The sequence below is a fragment of the Dromaius novaehollandiae genome, chromosome W (genome assembly GCF_036370855.1).
Source record: "Dromaius novaehollandiae isolate bDroNov1 chromosome W, bDroNov1.hap1, whole genome shotgun sequence".
Lineage (NCBI taxonomy): Eukaryota > Metazoa > Chordata > Aves > Casuariiformes > Dromaiidae > Dromaius > Dromaius novaehollandiae.
Window position 1 is genome coordinate 11,740,894 of NC_088130.1, and position 22,582 is coordinate 11,763,475.

The 22,582-nt window shown below is 38.4% G+C and overlaps 1 protein-coding gene across 1 annotated transcript in view; it reads right to left on the minus strand.

The window, feature by feature from the left end:
• Window positions 1–22,582, minus strand: part of LOC112983247 (proprotein convertase subtilisin/kexin type 5) — a 245,032-nt gene that overhangs the window by 14,293 nt on the left and 208,157 nt on the right. The window contains exons 25-27 of the mRNA XM_064500309.1: window positions 15,124–15,166; window positions 14,145–14,287; window positions 12,370–12,570 (exon numbers count right to left, since the gene is read on the minus strand). Coding sequence (XP_064356379.1) covers window positions 12,370–12,570; window positions 14,145–14,287; window positions 15,124–15,166 — 387 coding nt within the window. The remainder of the gene's footprint in view (window positions 1–12,369; window positions 12,571–14,144; window positions 14,288–15,123; window positions 15,167–22,582) is intronic.

Genomic DNA, 22,582 nt, shown 5'->3' on the forward strand with positions numbered 1-22,582 from the left:
ACTAGAGGAAATGGTGTGCATTTTACTATGAAGAGAGGCACAGTGTAGAAAAGTGAGTATGTGCACAGTATGACACAAGGGCGGAAGAAGGAGGAATAACAATAAAATAATAAATTATAATGATTATTGATAAATGCACTGCTAAAAAAGCTGAGCCATGGCTATCTCAGTGACAAACCGAGGTTTGGGTCCACATTCAATGTGGCTAGGAGATAGTCCACAACAATGTGAGTCACATCCATATCCCACCCTACCTGCAGTTCAGAACATTTTAAAAACTCTCTGTGTCTAGCAATGCCTCTGCACTGAACAGGGTCGTTTGCAGGCTCCCGGTATAGACCATACGATCCTTAGCATAATGCACGTAACAGAAGAAAGCTGCACACTGTCAAGGAGAATGTGGGACATGAAAGTCCAGACTGAAACACTGAGTCTGCTGCTGAGGCTAGTGTGAGAGGTGTTAGAAATCTGTGTAGGTCCCATAAGATAGCAGATAGCTTTAGCCTCGGCTTTGGCAGCCAGATAAGTTGATGGCCATGGTGAGTCAGAGATCTATCAAGGATAATACCAAGATGGATGGGACTTGGACTGTATTTCAATAAGTACCACTTGAAGACAATTTTCAACTCCAAAGCTACAGAGGCTTTATGGAGGAAGAAAATGCCTGAAACTTAATTCTGAGGTGTGTAGCCTGAAGCACTGCTAAACAATCAAAGAAAAGCCCTGGGTTTGAGTACACAGGAAGACAGCATCATGACTTCATATTTACCTAAAGGGTAAAGTATCAAGCAATCATCAGTGTATAAAAATGAAAACTTCTGCTGCGGAAAGACAAGAAAAAATGGGGAAGGCACAAAGTCCCTGGCTTGCTGAGGAAGAAAAAGATGGGAATAATGTAGAAGCACAGAGAAACCAAGGGGTGGGAGGATGGATTTACTCGTAAGTAATCTCTGAAGTTGCAGGGGTGGGAGTAGGGCATCAGAGGTAGGTGATTGATGCGGGGACTGGAGAGGCACAAAGAGACCTCAGTATGTGAAGCGAGTTCAGCCTAAAGCAGCAATGAAATGCCTCATCTTCTGGTATCAACTGTAGTAATAGATGCCTTTCAATATCTCACTCTAACCAGATTTTGCAGGAGGTTGAAAGTGTATGAGTTCCTTTGGTAGATCCCAAACTCTGCAGGAATGCATCTCTTTTAAAAGCAGAATCAATATACTCTGAGGCACACCTGTAGAGTCAGGTGCAGATAACACTACGTGTGCTCCGTCTGTGCTCTGAGCAAGTGAAAAGTGAGGCAGAGGTGATCCAAAAGCCACAACGCCTTGTTGGTGTGGCAGCGTGAAACTGGAGCTAGCTGAGAGGCAAAGTACGGTTAGTCTTAGCACTGTGTTAAATGAATACACCACCACACCCAAGTTAACTTAGCCCTCTGGTCCAACATTGCTGAGTTGTACTGACAGGTCTTCAAGAAACTCTCCTGCTGGGGTTTCAGAATGGGCATCTGCTTTCAGTGCCCCAGAGAATCTGATGAGGCAATAAGCAGTGTGAAGATTGCAAGATGGGGCTGCTCTAGTCCTTGGTTTTTAAGCTCCTGCAGCCTGTACCTGCAGGGGTCAAACAGGGACTGAAGGGAAGACAGAGAGAATAATGGCAAACGAGCTTAGGAGAGATCAAGGGAAAACTATAAGCTATAGGAAACAGTCAGTATTTACATCTGATATGTTTCATTCTCCTTTTGCTCTTTATTTAAGGAAATGAAGTGAGGCAGATAATTGTGAAAATACTCTTCATAGACCTAGTCGATTATGTCCATGGGACTACTCTTTCCTGAGCTGAGTATCCAGCTTTTTCATTTTTCTCACCAATTTCACTTTCCTCCAGCACTGATTGGTACCAGTGCCAGCTTTAAGGGCAAGCAGACCAGTTGACTGCCTGTCTTAGTGAGGTTAGAGGTGGGAGAAGAACCGACTGGGAAAGCTGATGCTTGAGGTGACTTCCAGCGAGTGACAGGACCATCCTGGAGTTAGCATGGCACTTCCATGGGGTCAAGCAGAAGTGCTGGAGCACAAAGAGATGGAGGATGCTAGCCTGAGGGGAAAACTGTGTTGAGGGAGAGGTAAATACTGATTGCTAAGCAACAACACAGGTCTGTGAGATAGGAAGCAGTCATCTGAGTCACTGTGTCCAGGTGCAGTAGATTTGCGTGACCATAGGTGAGGATGCCTGGTTGCAGTGCTGGTGGCAAATTGCCCTGAGAGGTGGAAATCAGGATCCCTGGGAAGAGCTGGGGTTGGAGAAGGTGCCTAGCATTCAGAAACCCAAACTCCACCTCACTCCTTGCTGCAGTCTCTTTGCTATTTCTGATGGCTGAGGTAATGAAGCTCCTTTTGGCCAAACTCGCTAACCAGCCCACAAATGACCCCTGGTCGTGGAGGTGGTGGGGAGGAAAACCAATGGCTACAGAAGGACTGTAACATCACTGACTTTAAGGTCCCTTACCTTACAGATAATAGTGCAAATGCAATGCAAGAATACTGAATTTTGGAAATCAGGGCATTAGCAAAATGCCTACCCTAGAAAAAAGACGAAAAGCTAGCACTGCTCAATACAGTGTGTCCAGTTAAATGTTGTGTCGTTTTAACTAAAACCTTGTTTGAGCGGATGGCTCTGTCACCTCCGAGCCTGGCAAGGAGTGCGTTACCCCTTGGTGGCAACAGCCCCCGGCTGTGCGTTAGGTGCTGAGTTGGAAGCAGGGCCAGGGGCCTTTCCTGTCACCCTAAAAGGGAGCGGGGCCAGCAGTGCTGGGGCTGTCTGAAATGGGGTTACTGGGGAGACAGGTTTCATTTAGATTCATTTAAAATTTGAGGAGAAAGGAGTTTTCTCGAAGAATCCTGAGGAGGCACTGTAGTTTGTACTATCCTTGTATTGCTTATATATTTAGATCTATCCTAGCAGCACTGTAGTTTAGGCAGCAAAGAGCTGGAGTTTCAAAGCCTGCCTGTACTGGCTTTCTTTGCTGCCTGTAAGTTTCTCTTTCTTGAAGAGAAGGAACATTTTGTTCAGCTTTTCTTAGCCTTTTTTAAGTGCAAGGATGTGGATACCCAGTAAGGCTTTCTGCAAAAGCAGGTCCTGTGAGTTTAGATCTTTTCTTTCTCTTGCTGAAGTATTTTTTATATGGGCTTTTTTCCCTGCTGAAGATCCATTTTCTATAGGTCAGGCTGCAACGTGCTGTTCCAAGCAAAGTCTAGTCTGTTCGAATGCCCTTGAATATTGAAGGCAGCCCAAGTCCTCCTTGTGCCTCTAGATGTGCCTAACCATATTAGCACACGAGCATTTTCAGTTTGCTTGCCTAAGTGACCCTCAGAGTAACTTGCTGGTGACCCTTGCTCACTCTTGTGAGATGCAGAAATTCACTGACACACGTGTTTTTTTTTTTTTTTTTTTTTTGATGAGAAACCCTTCCTTCATTTTTTTTTTTCTGACTTTCTATTATTGAACAAATCCTTACAGAATGTCCTTCTTGGGATAAGCACATAAGGAATGCTCTGGGAAAGCTAGATGCTTGCTCTTCATTTTACTGAACCAAGTAGTATTCAGTGTTTCTATTTTATCCTTAAGCAGGCAGACCGTCTACTCTTTTTCTCCTCTTGAGAGATGATCCCCGCTGGCCTATAAATACTCAGATTTTTCCCTTTTAAAGGCTAGTCATTTGGCACTCTCTGAAAACCCTTGAATAATTGATGGTATATTGCACAGCCATGTAGTTTTTAATTAATGTTTTTTCACTTTACCTCTGAAAAGCTTGGCTGGAAGGAAGACCATCTGCTCCTGATGTCTGACTGCAGCTATACGTCCTCCATTCCTCTATCAGTTGCTTCTCTAAACCTTCAGACTTTGTCAAGGCTGAGTTCTGCTTTTCCCATTGAAAGTGTCAATGGCCTTTTTCTAAACATGCAGTGAATGCAAATTTTCATTTCACTTCTCAGCAGCTTTGCATCCAGCTACCTTACCCTAGCTTACGTTTTATTTCATTATTTTAAAAACTCCCTGCTGGGTAGTTTTAAGTGGTGTAATTTAATACCAGTTATGTGTGTGAAGAAGCAAGCCAGAAATATTGCTGAAGTATATGTTGCCAGGGGAAAAGAACCTTGATCCTGGCAAGAGAGTTGGTATAATATAAAAAATAAAAAGCAGTAAGATAAGGTTAAACAGAGAAGCTGTTAACTACTGCTGAAGAATGTTTATAGGAGCTCATCGTTCCAAAAACATTTCAACCCTTATAATTAAAAATAAAGATCTTTTTTCAGTGAAATACTTTTATCCATTTAATCTTTGCCCCTTTGGCAGCATTTGTTGTTTTCTGCAATATGTACTAGTCACCACCAGAGGGGAATGTACACAAGCAGTTGGGCTTCTGATACTTGGCATGAGAGACAACTTTTAATTTTCCAGTCAGATGCAAATGCTTAAATGGCCCAACTTGAGGCCTTCTAAAAGAAATACAAAAATCTTGCAATTAATTTGTTTTTAATTCTGAAATGAATTCTTCCCATGATAGAGCTCTTATTGACTATAGAAGGAGTGGAATTAAGCCTTCATTTATTAAAAAAAGCATTGTTAGGCTAATGTAAGTTTTTAAAATGTAGTTTTCCTGAATAGCAAAAAGTTCTCGGAATGGGAAAATGTAATGCAAAAGATTTTGCTGCAGATATCTGTGCACAGTATTTCCAATAATGTAAGCAGAGCTTTCCCAAGAACATCCTTGCAAAGCTGTCAAGAAAACTGGTCATGTGAAAGGCAAAATGTATTTCCTTGGCCTTTGGACTGATGATAGATGAAACAGCAAATGACTGTTTTTAGCCATAGAAAAATCCTTCGCTTTTCGGTGAAAACTTTCCTCAGGGAAGTGTGGCAAGTGGGGTTGCGAAAGGCTGCAGGATAACTAATTCAATAATTAATACAAAGTTGCCTGTCTTCAAGAAAAGGGTTTGTTGGCCACCAAAAAGAATTGCAGCTCCAGGCTTCAGCCTTCTGTTCTGACCCATCGCTGTTATAGGAGAACAGGTCTCAGGTAAGGCCAAATAAGGTTCATGGCTGATTGTCGAGCTGTTTCATTGCATTTCTTTTGCCCCTGAAAGCTACCACTGTGTACTTGAGGATCCTATAAGCATTCCCTTAAAATTTTTGGTCTGCAGCTCTTATGGTTGCAAATGAAACTTTTAAATATAGCAGCCATATGTCTATGATGTTGATTGATGGATTTTAAACCCATTGTGAAATAATGGATCAGAGAGAAGTGTAAACTGACCACATTCTAAAAATGGGACACCGACTCAAAAAACAGCAGAAGAGTACAATAATAGCATATAGTGTTTTTCAAAGGGCCAAAGCGTATGACCTTTTCAGACCTACTGAGCTGTTTTGATCCTTACATTTATGTTCTTTTTAGATTTTTTCAAACTAAAGTGCCTTCTATTTAAACTCCTATTCAAGGCAGAATCTGACTCAGTGTCACATTGATTCTTGTTTCTTTATCAGAATGAGTAACAACTTTGACATATATCCAGCTCAATCTTCCCCGTTCCTTTCTAGAAACTGAGAAACTGAATCATGCTGTGCCGTTTCTTGAGCTAAGCTTTACTGCAGCTCTGAAGCTACCGTAGTGCTCTGCCCGTCCAGGCTGTTCCAAGGCTTATCAAATTGAAAGACTGGGGGAAGACCAAAAAGTATTTTTTTCTGTTTTCTTTTCTCATTTGGGCTTGTGCAACATGAATGAGACAATGGCAGAATTTCGTGAAGCTTAGGACTTTACAACTTTAAACTGTCATCTCCAGACAGAATTAAGGAAAAGATGAGTGAAAGTCTAGCTCCATTAAAAGTGTCCCCAAATTTTCTCTTTTCGTTACCCAAGTGATTTTATTTTGAAATGTTTTCCAGAATTTTTTGATCTGGCTTAAAAAAGAGATTCAGTGAGTCCTCAAAAATATTCAGGATGAAAAATTATGTCCAGGTGCCAGGAAGCGGGATCCTCTCCACATGCCCGCCACTTGTTCTGGAGGAACGTAAGGTTTAGAAAACAAGACAAAACCCAAAAGTCCACCAAGACCTGGGGACATATGAGCAGAGAAATGGGCATATCTACAGAAACACGTTTTTAAATATAATCTATGGCATTTAAAGTAGCTGAGGGTCCTTCCTTTAATTCTTTTAATCCTGCAACTGCATTGTAAGAAGTCATATTAGTATATACTCCTCCTCTTTGTGCTGTCCATCCGGCTCTCCCTCCCCGCTCTTTACGGACAACGGACCTTTATGCCAGGCAGCACAAGCAGCAAGCCATCAGTTCTCGGACTGATAAAAGCTAATTTGTTTCCTCCATTTTGAATCCCGTTTATTTGTCCTTTTCTAAGGGTAAAAGGGGGATTTAAGTACTTGTATTTTTAACTTGCAGTCAAAGTAGCTTCCCATGCACATTTGTAATGTAATGCCCTTAGCTTCTTAGTTAAAAAGGCATTGGCTTCTAGAAGGAGAGTATTTTTATAGTATGTTTTATTCTCAGACCATGGCACATTGCTGCAATGGGGAATATGGAAAGAAATGTACTGCCATGGCTCTCGGCAACTGCATACATATTCCTTTTAGAAGGTGACCTCTCTGGCTTGCGCACTGTTTTGTGGGATGTGATTTGAATGTGATCCGGTTGAGATGCTACTTAGTTTGTTAGATTTTATTCTGTGCATGGCATTGGCCTTGCAAAACTGATACAGTCATGAATAAAAATACAAAAATAGGTTGCATATCTCCACAAGGTAATTACAATTACATAGACATGATAAAACATAATGAAAACAATATACAGATGTAATAAAATACTAGACCTATCCCATTTCAAAGACTTATGTGAATTGTAAATTTAAGAAAACCATAGGAGAGGGAAGAAGTAAATCACAATCCTCAATAACCATTAATTCCCAATCCAGTTATCTTGTAACAACCATAGCACTATTTTACAAACAAATGGCTAGAATATGAAATTGGCATGGCTAAGAGCATATAGGATAGTGAATCATTTTTGCTTGCCTCTAGCAACCTTAAATTTCACATATGGATGATGCTTAAAAAGGTTTCCTAACTCTTCCCATGATGCTCTAATGCTCCTCTTTAAATGTCATAACATTTTCTCATCTGTAAGATTATGACTCCCTTCTCTCCTCCTACTGATTTTTCTGCTGTCTTCTGCCCACCTCATTCTCTTTTTTTCTTCTTTCACTATTTTCAGATCTTTATGTGTATATCTGCATAGCCGCATTAAGGTCAGAGAACCCTAATAATCCTTTTAAAGTCTGAATTATTGTTTTTCTGTCAACCAGAACTCTTCTAGCACACTACATTTTTATTATTTGTGTTTTACTGTGGTATTTAGGAAAAGGAAAATATGTAAGATGGATGCAGTTGGTCAATGGCTGCTTGTGGGATGTTACTCTCATTATTGGGGGTGGTATGTAATAGTAAACAGAACCAGCTGCTATTTTGCTGCATAATTTACTACAGCACATACTATCTGCATGTAAAGCACATACTCCATTTTGGTTTTGCGACAGAAACAGATCTCTTTCCACAACTGTTTTCTTTTTTTTTTCCCTCTCACACTTTTCAAAAGAGTGCAGTAGACTAAACTGTGTAACTGAGGGACAAATGTGTTTTTTGGGTGTAGCATTTACAGTGAACAGGCAAAATGAAGACCTGACCATAACTTGCAAAACGTCTAATCCAGTTGAAAGGGTGTGCGTATTCGTTTGGTGAATCGAGCTTACGCTAGTGTGTCTCCTGGCTTCCAAAGTCATTTCATCATCTGGTACATGAGATAAAATACAGATGTTTCGCGCTACAAACACAGAGCTCAATCTCCATTTTTTTTTTTCTTTCTTGGCTTGCCCTGTCTTTTTAAAAGCCTGGATGCCAGACAAGATCCGTTTCATTATTTCAGACCTTGATATGACTTATTAATGATTCCCAATATGAACTGAATTGTTTGCCCAGCAGAGTATTCCCCCCAAATAAATATCATTTTAGAAAGTTGTTTTTACATAGACTGTTCTGATTGTTGGAGTGTGTGTTCATGAAAATTCGTAAGGCTGGTCAATCATTTATTCTTATGCAAGAAATGCAAGAAATAGAAGTAAAGCTTAAACATGGGGGAAAAAAGTGTATTCCACACTCAAAGAGGTTTTAGTCCTCTCAGTCTCCCAAACTGTAGAGAAATTCAGACTCTGTGTTGGTTTATCTATGGCAGGTTCTACTCTGCTGCCCTTGAATTTATGCTAGCCTGGGAACCTAACAAAAACAACCGCCTCCGTTTCCCTAAACAGTGTCCCACATGGTTGGTCAACTCAGTCACTAAAACCTTAGTGAAACCCATTGAATCCATGTGCCCAGAAGAGCTGAGGAGAAATGGCTTCATTATTTGTAAATACAGTTCAAGGTCCAGTACATCAACTATTCGTTAGCAGAGTTTTGAAAGAAAGAGGGTAGATATAGGTCTAATGTAGTAAAAGCTAAAGTAAACTACTGGATTTGGAAATTTTGGCTCTCTTCCTAGCTGCATTGTCTTCCTGTCGGAGGCAGGGAACGTGCTGAGGATGAGCTTGGTGCGATCTCATCTTCGTTTCCATGACACAGGCGAGGTTGTTTATTTTATCCTCAGGCCCCCACACCCAGCCCAATCCCCCAAAGTGGGAGGACTACTAATTATTTGGCTTGTATTCTTTAATTCAAATAGCTCATCAGGCCACTAAAGGTGGGAGGCAGTTCTGCCATGGTAGTACACCAATGTAAATGCGTTGAGGACACACTGAGCACCCAGTGCAAAGAGCATATATTGATAAACTGACACAGAGGACGAGAGCCAAAAAAATCAAATCACAGCCACAGTCTTGCCCACACTGGACTGGTGAAGAAACCTGGATATATTTTAACATCCCTTGAAGGATGTACAACAAACTTCATGGAACATGCCCATGCTGCACGAAACAGCCTTCCATTTGAAAAAAAAATTGACAACAGATGAGCTGGACATCTATATTTTAGTAAGAAGAAATCACCCTGCGGACAATCAAAATAGCTGTCAAGCTAAAGAATCAAAGAGTAGTAAACTGAAATAAAAAATATCTAGAGATCTGTCCAGAGGAAGCAGTGATAAACTTGGAAAAATGCTGTGACTTTGCACCCATATATGAGAGAAGGAGTATTTTCTTTGTCCCCATGATCCCCTTTTAAACAAACAATGGAAAAGAAGACGCCTTATAGAAATATCTAAGAAGCTCTGAAGAGGGATCATTGCTCCAGGCCCAGGGAGTTTTTTCTGTACAGTTATGCCCGTCAGAATCCCCCCGGCAGTAGGTTTCAAGGAGCACAGGCAGATTTCATCTCATCCACTCTTGCACTTCTCATAATATGTAACATTGTTGGACAAGGAAGTGAATGATAGCAGCTGCCTGTCCTAAATTTTAGTGGTTTTCAGAAAACTGTTGTCAATGATGAAGGTCACTGTAACAGATTCTGAAGCTGTTTCCTAACACACATGCTCACACACACACATATATGTATTTTAATCATCCAGGTATTTCAAACCATTATCAGGCACTCTTTAAATAGAAACCAATCTATTGGTGTGATGTACTAATAGAGCTAAACAAACGTGGTTCTGTCATTCCCAAATCTTTCATTTATGTAAGGGATCTTCAGCATGGAACCAGAATTAAAAGCAAAGCAAAACGAAAACAGGATGGTGCAGCTGGCAATCTGAACTCGGCTGATATCTGCCTCCTGAAAACATCAACAGATGAAGTGAGTGAGAGTGATATTTTAGCCAAAAATAGCAACCAGTTAGATTTTGTAAATAATTCGCAAGTGAAAATGAATGTTATGAGAGCCAGATGATCCTACAGCATCTGAAGAAGAACCTGCATAAACTGCCGATGAATGCAGTTATTCAAGGAGCACCTTTGGCAAAGCTGGTGACCTCATTAACATATTGACTGCATGGGCGCTACTATTTGGAAGTCTACCCTAGTGAGAAAAGGCCCAAGATATCACCAGGACCAACATCACTTTCTCAGCAGTTACCTGCCAAATCTGCTGCCGTGTGGTGGAAACCACAGCAAGTCCACCCAAGAGAAGCTGAGCAGCTGTCAGTGAGATTACCTGAGCTCCCTGGTCAGGGTAGCATCACCAGCTAGAGGAAGGATTGTGTGACTTTGGGGCAGTTGCTACTGCTTGAGCAGTATGGCTCAGAGACAGATGTATTTTATGGTTTGAAATGCCCTCAAGTGAGCTGTGTTTTATCTACCTGAAGGAAAGCAAAATAGAAGTCAGAGAGAGAAAGAGAGTCCACAGCACAGTAATGCTGAAGCATACAGGCTTGCATCAGCTGCTTACTCAAAAAAAAAAAAAAAAGCTGACGATGAATTACCTCATTTGGTGGTGTCAAAAATAGATTGAATTATGAGACTAGGGAGACCAAAATATAGATGTGTTCTTTCTATGACACTGGTTGAGAGTGTCTCAAATGGAAAAAAATATTTACACATCTGGACAAGACACAATGAAATGCCCAGAGGAGGCTGCTTTTCTATTTGTATCTCGCCTTTTTAGGTCTCTCTGATCTTTTTTTGAAGTAAAAAAATGCTCATCTTTTTTGGCATAACATTTCTCCATCGATAGGCAATAATTAAAAATGGTCAACATTTTTTCTGAAAATATTTGTTAGTATATTTTAAATTTTAATGCGAGGTCATATAGATCGAAGGATAGCCTCTCTTTGCTGTGTTTGAGCAAATTGGAGGAAAATGTGTATTTCATAGAAAAATAAAGCTGGAAGGGACCATAAGTAATCTAGTCTATCACTCCACTCAATAAACACTCCTGACTGCTGTTTTTAGTGTGTTCTTAAAGTCCCCTACAGACGGAAATTCCCAACATCCTCAAACAGTCTATATGATTGCTCCATTCTTCCATTAGAAAGTCCACTTTTTTTTCCAATGCCAAATCTAAATCTCCGTTTCTGCATTTTAAGCCTATTATTTTTTGTCCTGTTTACCGCACGTACAGAGACCTGATCTGTTCCATTCTTCTCTGTGAGCATGTTCCTCTTAGCTTTCTCATTTAGTCCAAGACCCCTCAATTCTCTCAGTCTTTCCTTGTAAATATTTTTTTCCCCAGACTTCTGGTAATCCTCACTGTTTGCTCTCTCCAGTTGGGCCACTTCCTTCTTTAAACACTGTGCCCAAAACTGGATGTGTTATTCCGACTAATGCGTTACAAATGCTAAAAGAGAGTGGGAGGATTATATGACAGTGACTTTCCCCTCTGTTTATAGTGGTCAGCCAAGATACAATTGAAACACTAGATAAAACTTTACCCTTTGGAGGCTATGGGTGTATGTACCATTTTAAATGCCACTTACAAGCCTAACTATTGAGATGTTGCACAGACTGCACAGGATTTCTTCACAGCAACAAGCTTCACTTAGAAAGAATATTCATAGCAAGTGAGTTTTAATTTGCGGGCTGGGCAATAAATTCATCATTAGCGCTGCCTGATGTGGTAACGTAACCCATTCAGTTGTACTTTGCATAACTGACATAATGCAAACAACTAGTATTCTACAATGCACCATTCATTTAATACTTTTTTAACAGTATATGACAGTACCGTGATGCATTTTCAGATGCTTCATGAAGGAAAATAATTAAAATAATACAAATCATTCTTTTCAGCAGCTTTAACTTTTAAGAGCATTTTCATTCCAAATTCTCTTCATCGTTCTTTTGGAATAGAAAAAGAATTGTTTTCCCCACAATATAGATGAGGGAACCAAGAAAGAACTGACAATTTTGCCAAGGTCACTAGTTGTGGAAATGACAAAAGTAGGACAAGAATTCAAGAATTTAGATCTGCATCCTGTGCTTGGTCCCTTAGACAATTGGTGCATATCTGCATGGGGGGAGAAGGGAAAAGAGGAGAGGTTGCTTTTAAATATTCTCCACACGCACACATTTATTTGTTTATTTTTAGTTTCCTCCAACTCATATTCATCTATGTGTAGGGAATCAACAGCCAAAAAGTTGGTATAAAACAGCCTATAAAATGGATTTAAGCTGAATTAAAATTTTATGCTATTTACAGAGAGATGACTTTCACTTTGTGATCAAACAGATGTTTTCAGTCAGTATCTTTTAAAAATTATTTTAGTCTGGTTAGATGAATGGATATTTTCACCAAAACTGTATGATCTTGATATCCTCTTTATAAACTTTTAAACTGTCTTCAGTGAAATAAAACAAGATCAAGGGATCTGCAGCAACTTACCACTCCAGAACTTCCCACTAGGCGGAACACTTCTCGGATTCAGGCACTGACCACGAGATAACTGGAAGTTACTCTTGCACGCGGTGCACTCCTCATAGCTGTACCCAACGCACGTTGCACAGCTCCTGTGGCACGCCTCACATTCTCTGGAGATGTCATCCCTGAAGAAACCAGCTCCACACTCACTCACACATGTGCCACCTGCAACAGAGATGGAGCCTGAAATCATGGTATCAACAGTCCCATGTCTGTCAGGATAACGAGGTGGATAAAATGCTATTAAACCTCATCAGGCTCAATGCAGTGAGGAAGAATAGCACTAACTCGAGGATTACTAACTAGTACATAGACACTGTATAACTACAAAACCCATTTAATCTATGATGCAAATTTATTGGAAACCTAAAGACGTATCTTGAAATTTTTTTCTGTAGTTCCAGCCACATGGTTCACATAAAAGCAGGTAGGATATTAAAAAGCAGACAACTAGGAATTCTGAGGCTGAGAAGCAGTACAACCTGTGAGCTGGTATTTGTTTGATTTTTTTCTCTCAAAAAAGTACCTTTATGTGTTTGGCGTAGCTCCCAGTACTTTAAATTGGGAAGGGGTATAGCATCTCTCTGTCTCCAACAAGAAATAGCTTAAGAAAAACAAATAATACAGTAGAACTTGTGAAAGTTTTTGTAGCTATCTACATTCTGGATTTTTCCTGTGTATCCTGAATTCAGCTCAGCTGCTTAGATAAACCCTTCAAACCAATCTGCACTTAAGTTTTTATCCAGCTGGGTCTTCATTCATATGCTAAATCCTGGCACATACAAGCCTTACAGAGTCCAAGTTTAGGTCATAATTTCATGGTTAAGTCCCAATTTTTATACTGGCTCAATATAAAATCTTAGTCCATACATCCCAAAGATTTTTAGACGCATTGCCATTTTGAGGACTGGATGAATCTCTAGTTTCTGGTGAATATAAGCTAAACACAGGTAAACCTGATTTGATTTAAGGGTTTGCATACTGCAGCAAAGACCCTTTAAGTTATGACACTGATAGGTTTTTTTTGCTTCATCCATTTTGAATTTAAAAAAAAAAAAAAGACCACCAGATTGCCTCAGGCTGTCACCACAGAGCCTTCCATGAGCATGATGCTTTGTACTCTGCTATTGGTGTGTGCAGTAGGCAGTGCACAAGAATATAGAAACCAAAACAAAATCCTGTGATTCAGATTTGGCAGAATGTCTGAACCAGACCTGCCTCATTTATAGCTTCATAACAAAACTAAGAGATTCTTAGTCTTGTGTGAATTTGATATCAAGTTTAGTAGTTTTAACTGAACTTTACTCAATATGTTCAAGTGACATAGTGTGGACCTGAAAGTTAAGGTTGTGTTACATTGTGTGGACCTGAAAGTTAAAGTAAAGCTAGACTTGCTAGACTTGAAACGTTTCCATGTCTTTCAGGGAACTAAAGCAATCTCCTTTCCCGTAGTCTGAATCAAACTTTTTCTAAATGTGCTCAAAGAGGGAGGAAACGCATTAAAAACAAAATCAGGAAATAACCCTTGGAATTTGTAGTGAAATATTTGGAGTTTTGAACCAAATGGCGCCATATGTTAATGCATAGGACCTGAGTCTGCAAAGGGCTAAATGCCCTCAGCATCCACTGACTGCTATAGGAGGGATTTAGACATTTCAGAAGTTGAATCCAAACACTTTCTCTACGGAAGAAAGTTTCAAATCCTTTTGTGTATATACTGTACCTGGTTCTTTGCTTACCCAAGAGATAAAAGCCTTCCTTACACGCATCACACTCATCCTTGTCACAGCCATCGCAGTTGCTTGGGCACTCTATACACTTCATGGAAATTTCATCTCTGTAGGCATTTTCTGGGCAGTATTTATAGCAATGGTCCTTATACCTACGAGATGAAGTAGAACACTGTTGCTGGATTTGTTTTGAGGTCATCAAGTTTATTTTCTGTATATTTCTAGGTATGGCGATGATAAGGCTCTATTCTTGCCCTAATTAAAAGAAATTATTCCTCTAACGAAAGACTGAAAGTGTATTTGTGGATATGCTAGAATTCAACTGCTAAGCATTAACAAGACATGCTTGCAAATATCTGGGTTTTTAAGTATAACTAAATTTGTTTTTTTAAGTTTAGGCACAAAAATACATGCCTAATTAGAAATTACTACACTGTGGTTGTAAAGACCTGATCAGTTGTATACATATAAGAAAATGCCATTGTTTATAGCTAGACAGAACAGCCTTTTTTTGTCAAAATTTTCTTTTGTCTTGGTAATCGTATGGATTTCTTAATTGTCTCTTTGGAAAACTTGGAGTACTTCCTTTCCCTCTAAGTTAAACTTTCCATTAATCTATTATTTTTGATTTTTTGCTTAACCTCCTTGAATATTTCAGAGTGCCTTCAGAAATGCTGATACCAGAACTGCACACAATATGCCAAAAGCATATTAGTTCCAAATCGAGAGGCAGCATTTAATGTTCACACACTTTCTGTTTAATATTCCTCTCCTCATACATACAAAGATCACATCAGTACCTAAGCTTTAAAAGACCTTGATGGTGTATGATTGGCTAGTTATTTAGCATTTCCCAAGTCTTTTTCCAAAGCCACTGTTCTCAGGTAGGCAATAGTTAAAAAGAATGGGACAACACAATATTGATTTATATAGCAAAGCATGCACCACTTCTTTGGAAAAATGTACCGGCATGAAGAGCTATACTTACATGTAGTAGTTCTGAATGCAGGTCATGCAGATTCTCGGGTCATCTGGAATTTAAAATGTGAAATCATGAAAATGATATTCAGAGTTAAAAATCAAAAAGCACTAAAAAGCAGCATGGTTACACCGTTTTTGTGTTAAAATTTCTTACATTAAAATCGCTAGAGCCATAACTACAACATTATTATCTCTGAAGCTCTATTTATATTTTTTGGAGATATGCTCTTCCACAAACAGGTCCTGATCTGTATTTTTCAAGTGACTTGTAGTTTTTGAGTGTCCAGCTTAAGGTAGCTCGAAAGCGCTGAGCACTTAGGAAGTGCAGAGTTCCCATCTTCTGAAAAGCAGATTCTCCCCAGGAGTTCGGATCCGGCAAAATGGACTCTTAAAATGAGAATCTAAAGTATCCAAATCCATTGGATTTCAGCCTATTTCTTTATTCGTGATAGAGACAAGTTATAAGCATTTGGTACTCTAACAGCCAACTTTTCAAAAATATGCAAGTAATCCTTTAATCTTGAAAATCCTGAACCACATGAACACACTTCTATATTATGATGAGGCAAGGCTTTTGGGTAAATTTTCTCATTAGAAAATTAATTTTTACATTCTGAAATTTTGTTGAGTGAAAGTGTTATACAACTTCTTAAAAGTGTTACAATGATGGATTTGGCTTTATGCTCATATGAAGGGAGGAATATTTTCTATAACCTTCCATTATCTCATGTTAACTTTCCATTTCCTTTACCTTGCTCAAGTTTCCCAAAGGGAGCAGAATGGAAGGAAACAGAGCAACCTGGGCAAATATATTTGTAAAATGTTCTACCATGAAATGCCTATAAATTATTTTTGGTATTAATAGCACTCATAAGACAAAATTTTCACCGAGTCTATTTGAACTATGTCTACAATAAATTGCACTTTACAAATGCAAACTTATTAGACAACAACACTTGGTTTTGCAAGTAGTTCTGGCAATTTATTTATGAGGTGTAAAGTTTTTTCCAGAAATGTTGCAGACCTGTGAAAATATTCTCTTTACTGTTTAGAGCATAAGCAGAAACAGCAATCACTTAATCTGGTGTTTTTTGGATTAGATTTTCTTATGTTGAGACAGGAAATACTCTTAAAATATGCAAATAGTTTCTATGAAAAGTCTTCCTTTATTCCAAGATAAAAGACATTTGGTTAGCCTAAGGCTTCTTTTTGAATGATTTTTGAAGTACTAATAAGATATTTTTTTAAAGACACTACCTCAGGCATTTATTTTCTAATTTTTTTTTTTCCTTCCAATATAGCATTGCCAGGGGCCAGGCTGGCATTAGTGTATGCAGAATTAGTGCATCAGCACCCCAGCTACCTCTGAAAATTATTCTGGTGTTGGCACTATTGGCAGTCCTTATGTTTTGTTGATGGAAAGAACAGAGCATGTATCAAAGAGACATTGTTAGAAAATTTCTAGGACCATTAGCAGGTTTACTGCCTAACTCTCCATATACTTTCTGGCTTTTATGAAGAAAGGACTCTTTCCTCTCTTGCCTGTGGGAGGTTTCAAAGACATTTTTCTTAACTGCCCTCTCAGTTTTTGCCTGTATAGACGACTATCTGGATAGCTCTATTTTAGACAGATCTCAGCTGTAATTACAAGCAAAGACGCAATGTCTGATTGTCCTTCGAAGAGATGAGAAAAATGAAGTATTAAGTAAGCAAGTTGTTTAGGCAGAAGTTTAAAATACAGGTTATTTAAAGATCATTATATTTTTATCGTGTGAATTTGTTTAGGGTTTAAGAGAAAGCATCTAGGAATGAATGAATAGCTGGTTTAGATTGCATGTTTGGATACATGATGTAGAGAGGATAAAAAACACATATCCCAAACAGTACTTGCATGCTGCTGCTCATATACAAGTCTGGATAGAAATGCTGATAGCAAACGCTTATCAGAGGGCCACAAACCTCATAAGAAAAGCTAGTTTGCTCTTTTTCACCTGGGAATGTCTTGAGTCTTCCTTCAAACTGAAGATCTTTGGAGGGGGAGGGGGAAATCTCTTGAAAATTTTGCAAAATGAAAACATCAGAAGCAAAGCAAAATTGATGAAAGTTTTGTCTCATTTAAATTTCCAGCAAAAATGGAATCGGATTTTTGTTGACATTTTTGTGTCACATGACGAAACAGCAGTCATGGAGTGGTGATGCCAGTCTAACTGTGGCAGGTATCAGGAATTTGTTTGCTTATTGCTGCTGACACAGTTGCACAAATATATATGCTTCTTCCTTTTATCTGATTCCACTCTATGTAGCTGGAGTGAAAATTGACAGAAGAACTTTTGCAATTTCTGATTTACTGTCCAAAGAACTTTCAAAACAGAGAAGGATTGCAGGGGGTACACACCTTGCATTCGGAATAGAAATAATGATACTTCTGAAAATACCTATTCCTTCAGAGAGGTTTTCACTGTCATCGAAAGTACATTGGGGTTACAGGGTCGGGGTTACAGCGTAAGTTCTTGTTATGTCCCTTCTCTATGTTAAGACTTTCCTGGAATCTAATCAAGTTTTTAAACTTGCAGTTTTTGGACTTGTGTGGCTTAAGTACATTTGTCTACTATATCATATTGTTTATCAACTCCCACTAAATCGTTGCTTTTTCTCCTAAAGACAGACCCACTAAATGGAAGCTCTACTGTGTTTTATATTCAAAGATTTATTTAAATTTAAATTTAAATTTAAATGTAAACTATTAAGGAATAATGAATTTAGGTGAGAAAGGAATGCAGAGAGGGCAACCATCTGATAGCATGCAGAGAGAAAACTAAACACACAATTATTCCTGTAGTAACAAATTAGTTATTTAATACATGGTATGTTTCCAAAATCTTGGAAAGCAGTTTTAAGAATGAACTAAGTCTAGGGCATTTTATGGATCTTTACGTACAGCTTTGCAACTTTGGCTCCTTTAAAATCTGCCTCAATCAGTTCTTGGACTAGCAGTAACAAATGCCGGCTGGGCTGAAGTCAGTGTGTCCATCCTATATTCACTTAGAGCCCACTTGCCCATGAAATAGCTAGATCTCTGTGGCATGAAGTTAGTTGCTTGGTATGTCATGCTCCAAATGACTTCTTGTTATGAGAATTGCTAATATTTTATCTATACATTAGCTAGATTTTGTTGCTGTTTGTATTGATTTCTACTGCGTTGATCCTATGCTACTTCTGTGAAGACAGAAGCAAAACTAATCATCTTGATAGCAATGGAAGTAGGATTCAACAAATTTTAAAATGTAAGGCCTCAGACAGAGATGAAATCCTCTGTGAATTTCTGGTTTTATTGCAGCTTTCTTAGATAAGTGAAGATCATCTAGAGTTCATGGAAAAAGTCATTTGGTTTCTTTCCTTTTCTGTAATAAACTCATAGTCCTGTTCCCTCCTCCCTCCCACTCTTCCCAAACACAATATACGTGGAGTGGAGCTACATTTTAATACAGAAAAGGCACATGCAAAGATTAGCTATTGGTCAAAGGCCAAAGATTCTTGCTTTCAGCTGGAGCGCTCTGATTTGAAATGGATTAGTGGGTTTTTTCCTATTCCAGAAGGGAAGTATGGGCATCAGTGTTACAGGCATAACATTGTTGTGCTGGAAGAGTATTTTTGTTTAAATATGTAAAGGAAAGCTGCAAGCGGTTTTCGTAGTGTTACCTTATAGGCTTAATGAAGTATTTGCTACATAAGCTCATCCCTATTAAAAATGAGCTCTAGAGTGTTTTGGAGATCCCTGTCACTGCTTCGTTATATCTGTGTGTTTGTGGTATTTAGAGAGATCCTAATTCTGGAAACTTTACATTACTAGCCCACTGTACTATTGAGTAGCACTTACTTAAAGAATACCATCAAATTAGACCCAGATCTTTCCATGACTCATATGCATGCTTAACTTTATCTACTGTATACAATAAAGCTGGGAGTTGAAGTTAAGTGCATGGGTACATTTTGAAGGATCTGTATTTAGACTGTAACTTATTTTAGCTTACTGTTTTGTTTGTTAACTTATTTTTAATTAAATTTCTTGACGTGTTTATTGGCTCAGCTGTGAGCCTAGAATGTGCTGAATGCGCTCAACACTTCTTGCATTCAGAAGCTGAGGATATTCAGTGCCTGGAATTAAATGCTTGGTTTACCTTTCTTTTTGAGTTTAATTAAATATAATGACTGAAAATGATTTTATATTACACTGCAGTTTTCCTTTAAGGTCCAAATGCAGTAGTTGCTTAATTTCAACAGTTACTGCTAGATTTTATTTGCCTTTTACATTCCCCTGAACAATAACATACAATAATGTAAAAGAAACACTATAAATTGTAATATATCACCAACAAGTGTAATTATATATTTTAACTACCTTAGACCATTTTGACTTCAGTTTTATGGCTTCTCAATTAAAATAACTGAAATGTACACTCCATTCATAATGGGATTTTTGACTAGACATGGGCCCAAATGAAAACTCAGCTTACAGTAGGCCTTAAAAATGAAGGAAACTTCTCTTCTGGATCCAGCAACTGTGGTTTGGATCTTCTGGTTTGTGGGAAAAGGTATTTGTTTGTCTGTCTTCCTTTTTTGTTGCCTTTTCACCTCTTCTTCCTTTTGAGTTTTGTCAATAAATCTGCTTTATCTTCTTTCTTCTGAATTCTGACATTGCAATTTATTTTGACAGATTACCAGGAAGTGGGAGAAAGAAGAGAATGTGAATTTTAACCAAGGAGAAAGCTGGATTCTATTTTTTTTTTTTAATTAGATTTTAAAGGGGAAAAACTGGCATTGGTATTTGCTTTGGCCAAAAATGGTAAGTTGGATTCGGCCAAGATATTTAATGAATTAAAAATATTTTTATGGCAAAGAAGAAAAAATGCTTTTTATCTTTCTTTGAAAAAAATATTATTTTATTAAACTTACCTACATTAAATGTTTTGTAAAGGCTTTGTTTTAAATTATGGTTACCTTTAATTAGATAAAAGCAAAAAATGTTCTGAGTGTTTTTCTCACTCTACAGCCAGTTAATTGAAAAATTCACACAGCTCTAATCTCAACTACATAGCTATAAAACAGGAATAGCATCACTTGCTGTTACTGTATTTCGTTGATAAAATAAAAGGAAAGATGCATATTTTCTTGTTCAAATGAGGATCTTAACATAGTGTAGTTGGGAGTAATGAAGTGTAAATAAGATGACATGAAATCAAAGAGTATTGCTGTAAAATGCGCCACGTTAATAGTTCCGTGGTTTGGATGACTAAGGAGAAAGACTGATAAATACATTTTTCTGAAGAGCTGAAGTTTTGGGAGAGATTTGACTAAGAGAATGTGATGGGACTGGGAAACTTGAAGGAACAGAAAAATTTAAAAACTGGTTTAAAAAATAGGAATCAGGTCAGAGCGCTCTAGTCTCTCGTCAGACATACTGGACCAGTGCTGTGGTGAGATTTACACTGCAAGTGAAGGTCCAAAAGGTGATGCCAAGCAGAGAAGATACTGCTCATGGAGCTGCAGAGAAGAACTGATGGTTCATTTTTAGTCCTATTAAAGTAAAAGGTAAGAGTATTTCAACAGAAACAAAATGAGGACAGCAGCAGTAGTATCCAATCACTAAGCAAGGCTGTTCAGAAACCTACCTGAACTTTATTTGTCTTAGAGTCTACCACTTGGATGATATGTTATTTTTCATTTTTCCTCTACTGGCTATTCTTCCCACATATCGGAATCCCAATGCGATGATTTCAAGCAGCGCGAAAGCCACATACCAAAACTGAGCTTTCAGTGTGTTGAGGTGCATTTCCTGAACACACTTACCACACTGCTATGGTCACTTATGTTTGAACCGTTTCTTACCACACAGGTAGTTCCTCTGAGTGAATAGCATTACTCAGAGCCTGCTCTCCTACAAGCAAGGATGCAGACTGTGGCCGGAGCATCCTAACTCTACACCACAGAAGTCAGTGCAAGTTTATCACGAATTTGAACAGCTGGAGTCCATTGACCTCCTGTTAACAAAAAATGTGTTTACAGGCAGGACTCATATGGGATATGTCTCCTCTGTATGGGTATAATCCAAGATTTGCATTCGAGATTGCTCCAGTCATAAGTGGTTCCATAAATACAATTCCTTTTCTGAAAGATCAAGACCCAAAACTTTGGCCTAGTATAAACCCAAAGAGTTGAAACATAGATTCGTAGATATGCATAGATATAGTTGAAACTATAGATTGAGTTAGAGTTGCTTGAATTGGTTAGATCTTGTTTATTTTAATACATTTTTTCCTTGGGGATTCCAGCAAAATGATTCAGCAATAAGCATTTCTTTACTGTTTCAGTTCAGGAAGCTTCTGAACTGCAAATTGCTGAAGGAGTAGCAATGCATACTTTATTTGCCCTTGTACTTTTAGGATTACATTTGTTACTTGGCCAGTGGATACTGAGCTAGATGAGCCTTTGGTATGATCCAGTGTTTGTGTTTTATGCTCTTATTTCTACAGAGAACTCTAAACTAAAGCGTGAAGTATTTATGCCTTGTAAAGCCAAACAGATTACAAACACATTATGAAAATGTAGTATAAGGAACATCATCTTAACCTCAGACTAATGAGGTGTTCAAGAGGATTTACAGGTTCCTGAAGACGAGGTTTTGAGCCTTTGATACTCAGAAATCCCAATTTCGCTTTTCAGTCACACTATTCATCTGCAGTAATTTGGTAATCTTGTTCAAGCAATTGAGAGGAGAATTTGTCAAAGTTCCCTGAAGCCGACACTGAACATTGCTTTTCCCATTTACAGAGGAATCACCTGCGCAAGTATCAGGGTGAAGAAACCAAGAGCTGTATGTCTGTGTTTGCAGAACTCACGGTTCAATCTAATGTCTATATGAATTCCACTGACTTGCCCCTAGCCCTGGATTTTGCTTAAGAAGCAATTTTCTTTCTCAGAGAAATAAAATTTTCAAAGACAGTGTTTTCTTTAATAAGTACATTTTATATTTTTAGAATGTAAGGAAATTTTCTTTGACCTATACTCTTAGAAAGACAACATCTTTAATGTAATGTTCTGCCCTATGCTAAAATGGTAGTACTGAAAATCGAAAAAAACCCTGCTCCAAGTCTTGCCGGGCATTCTTTTTGCACAGACTGCATATTCTCACTCCAGAAGCCTGTGGAAACAAGTCCTATTATCTGCAAATCTTAAACCCATCCTGCAAGATTAACCTCTTGAGGAAGATTTACTCTGAGATAAAAGAGGATCCTTATCATAATTTTCTCCGATATTTTGAAAGCCAAGGTCTATTCATCATCAGGAATGGCTTGAAGTTTTCCGTTGTGTTTCTTAGGTTGCTGTGGGAACTAGATCACTTTCCACTCATTTATTATGAGCACAACAGCCAGAATCCCAATCTGTATCTGTGAGCTTCAGTCTTTGTT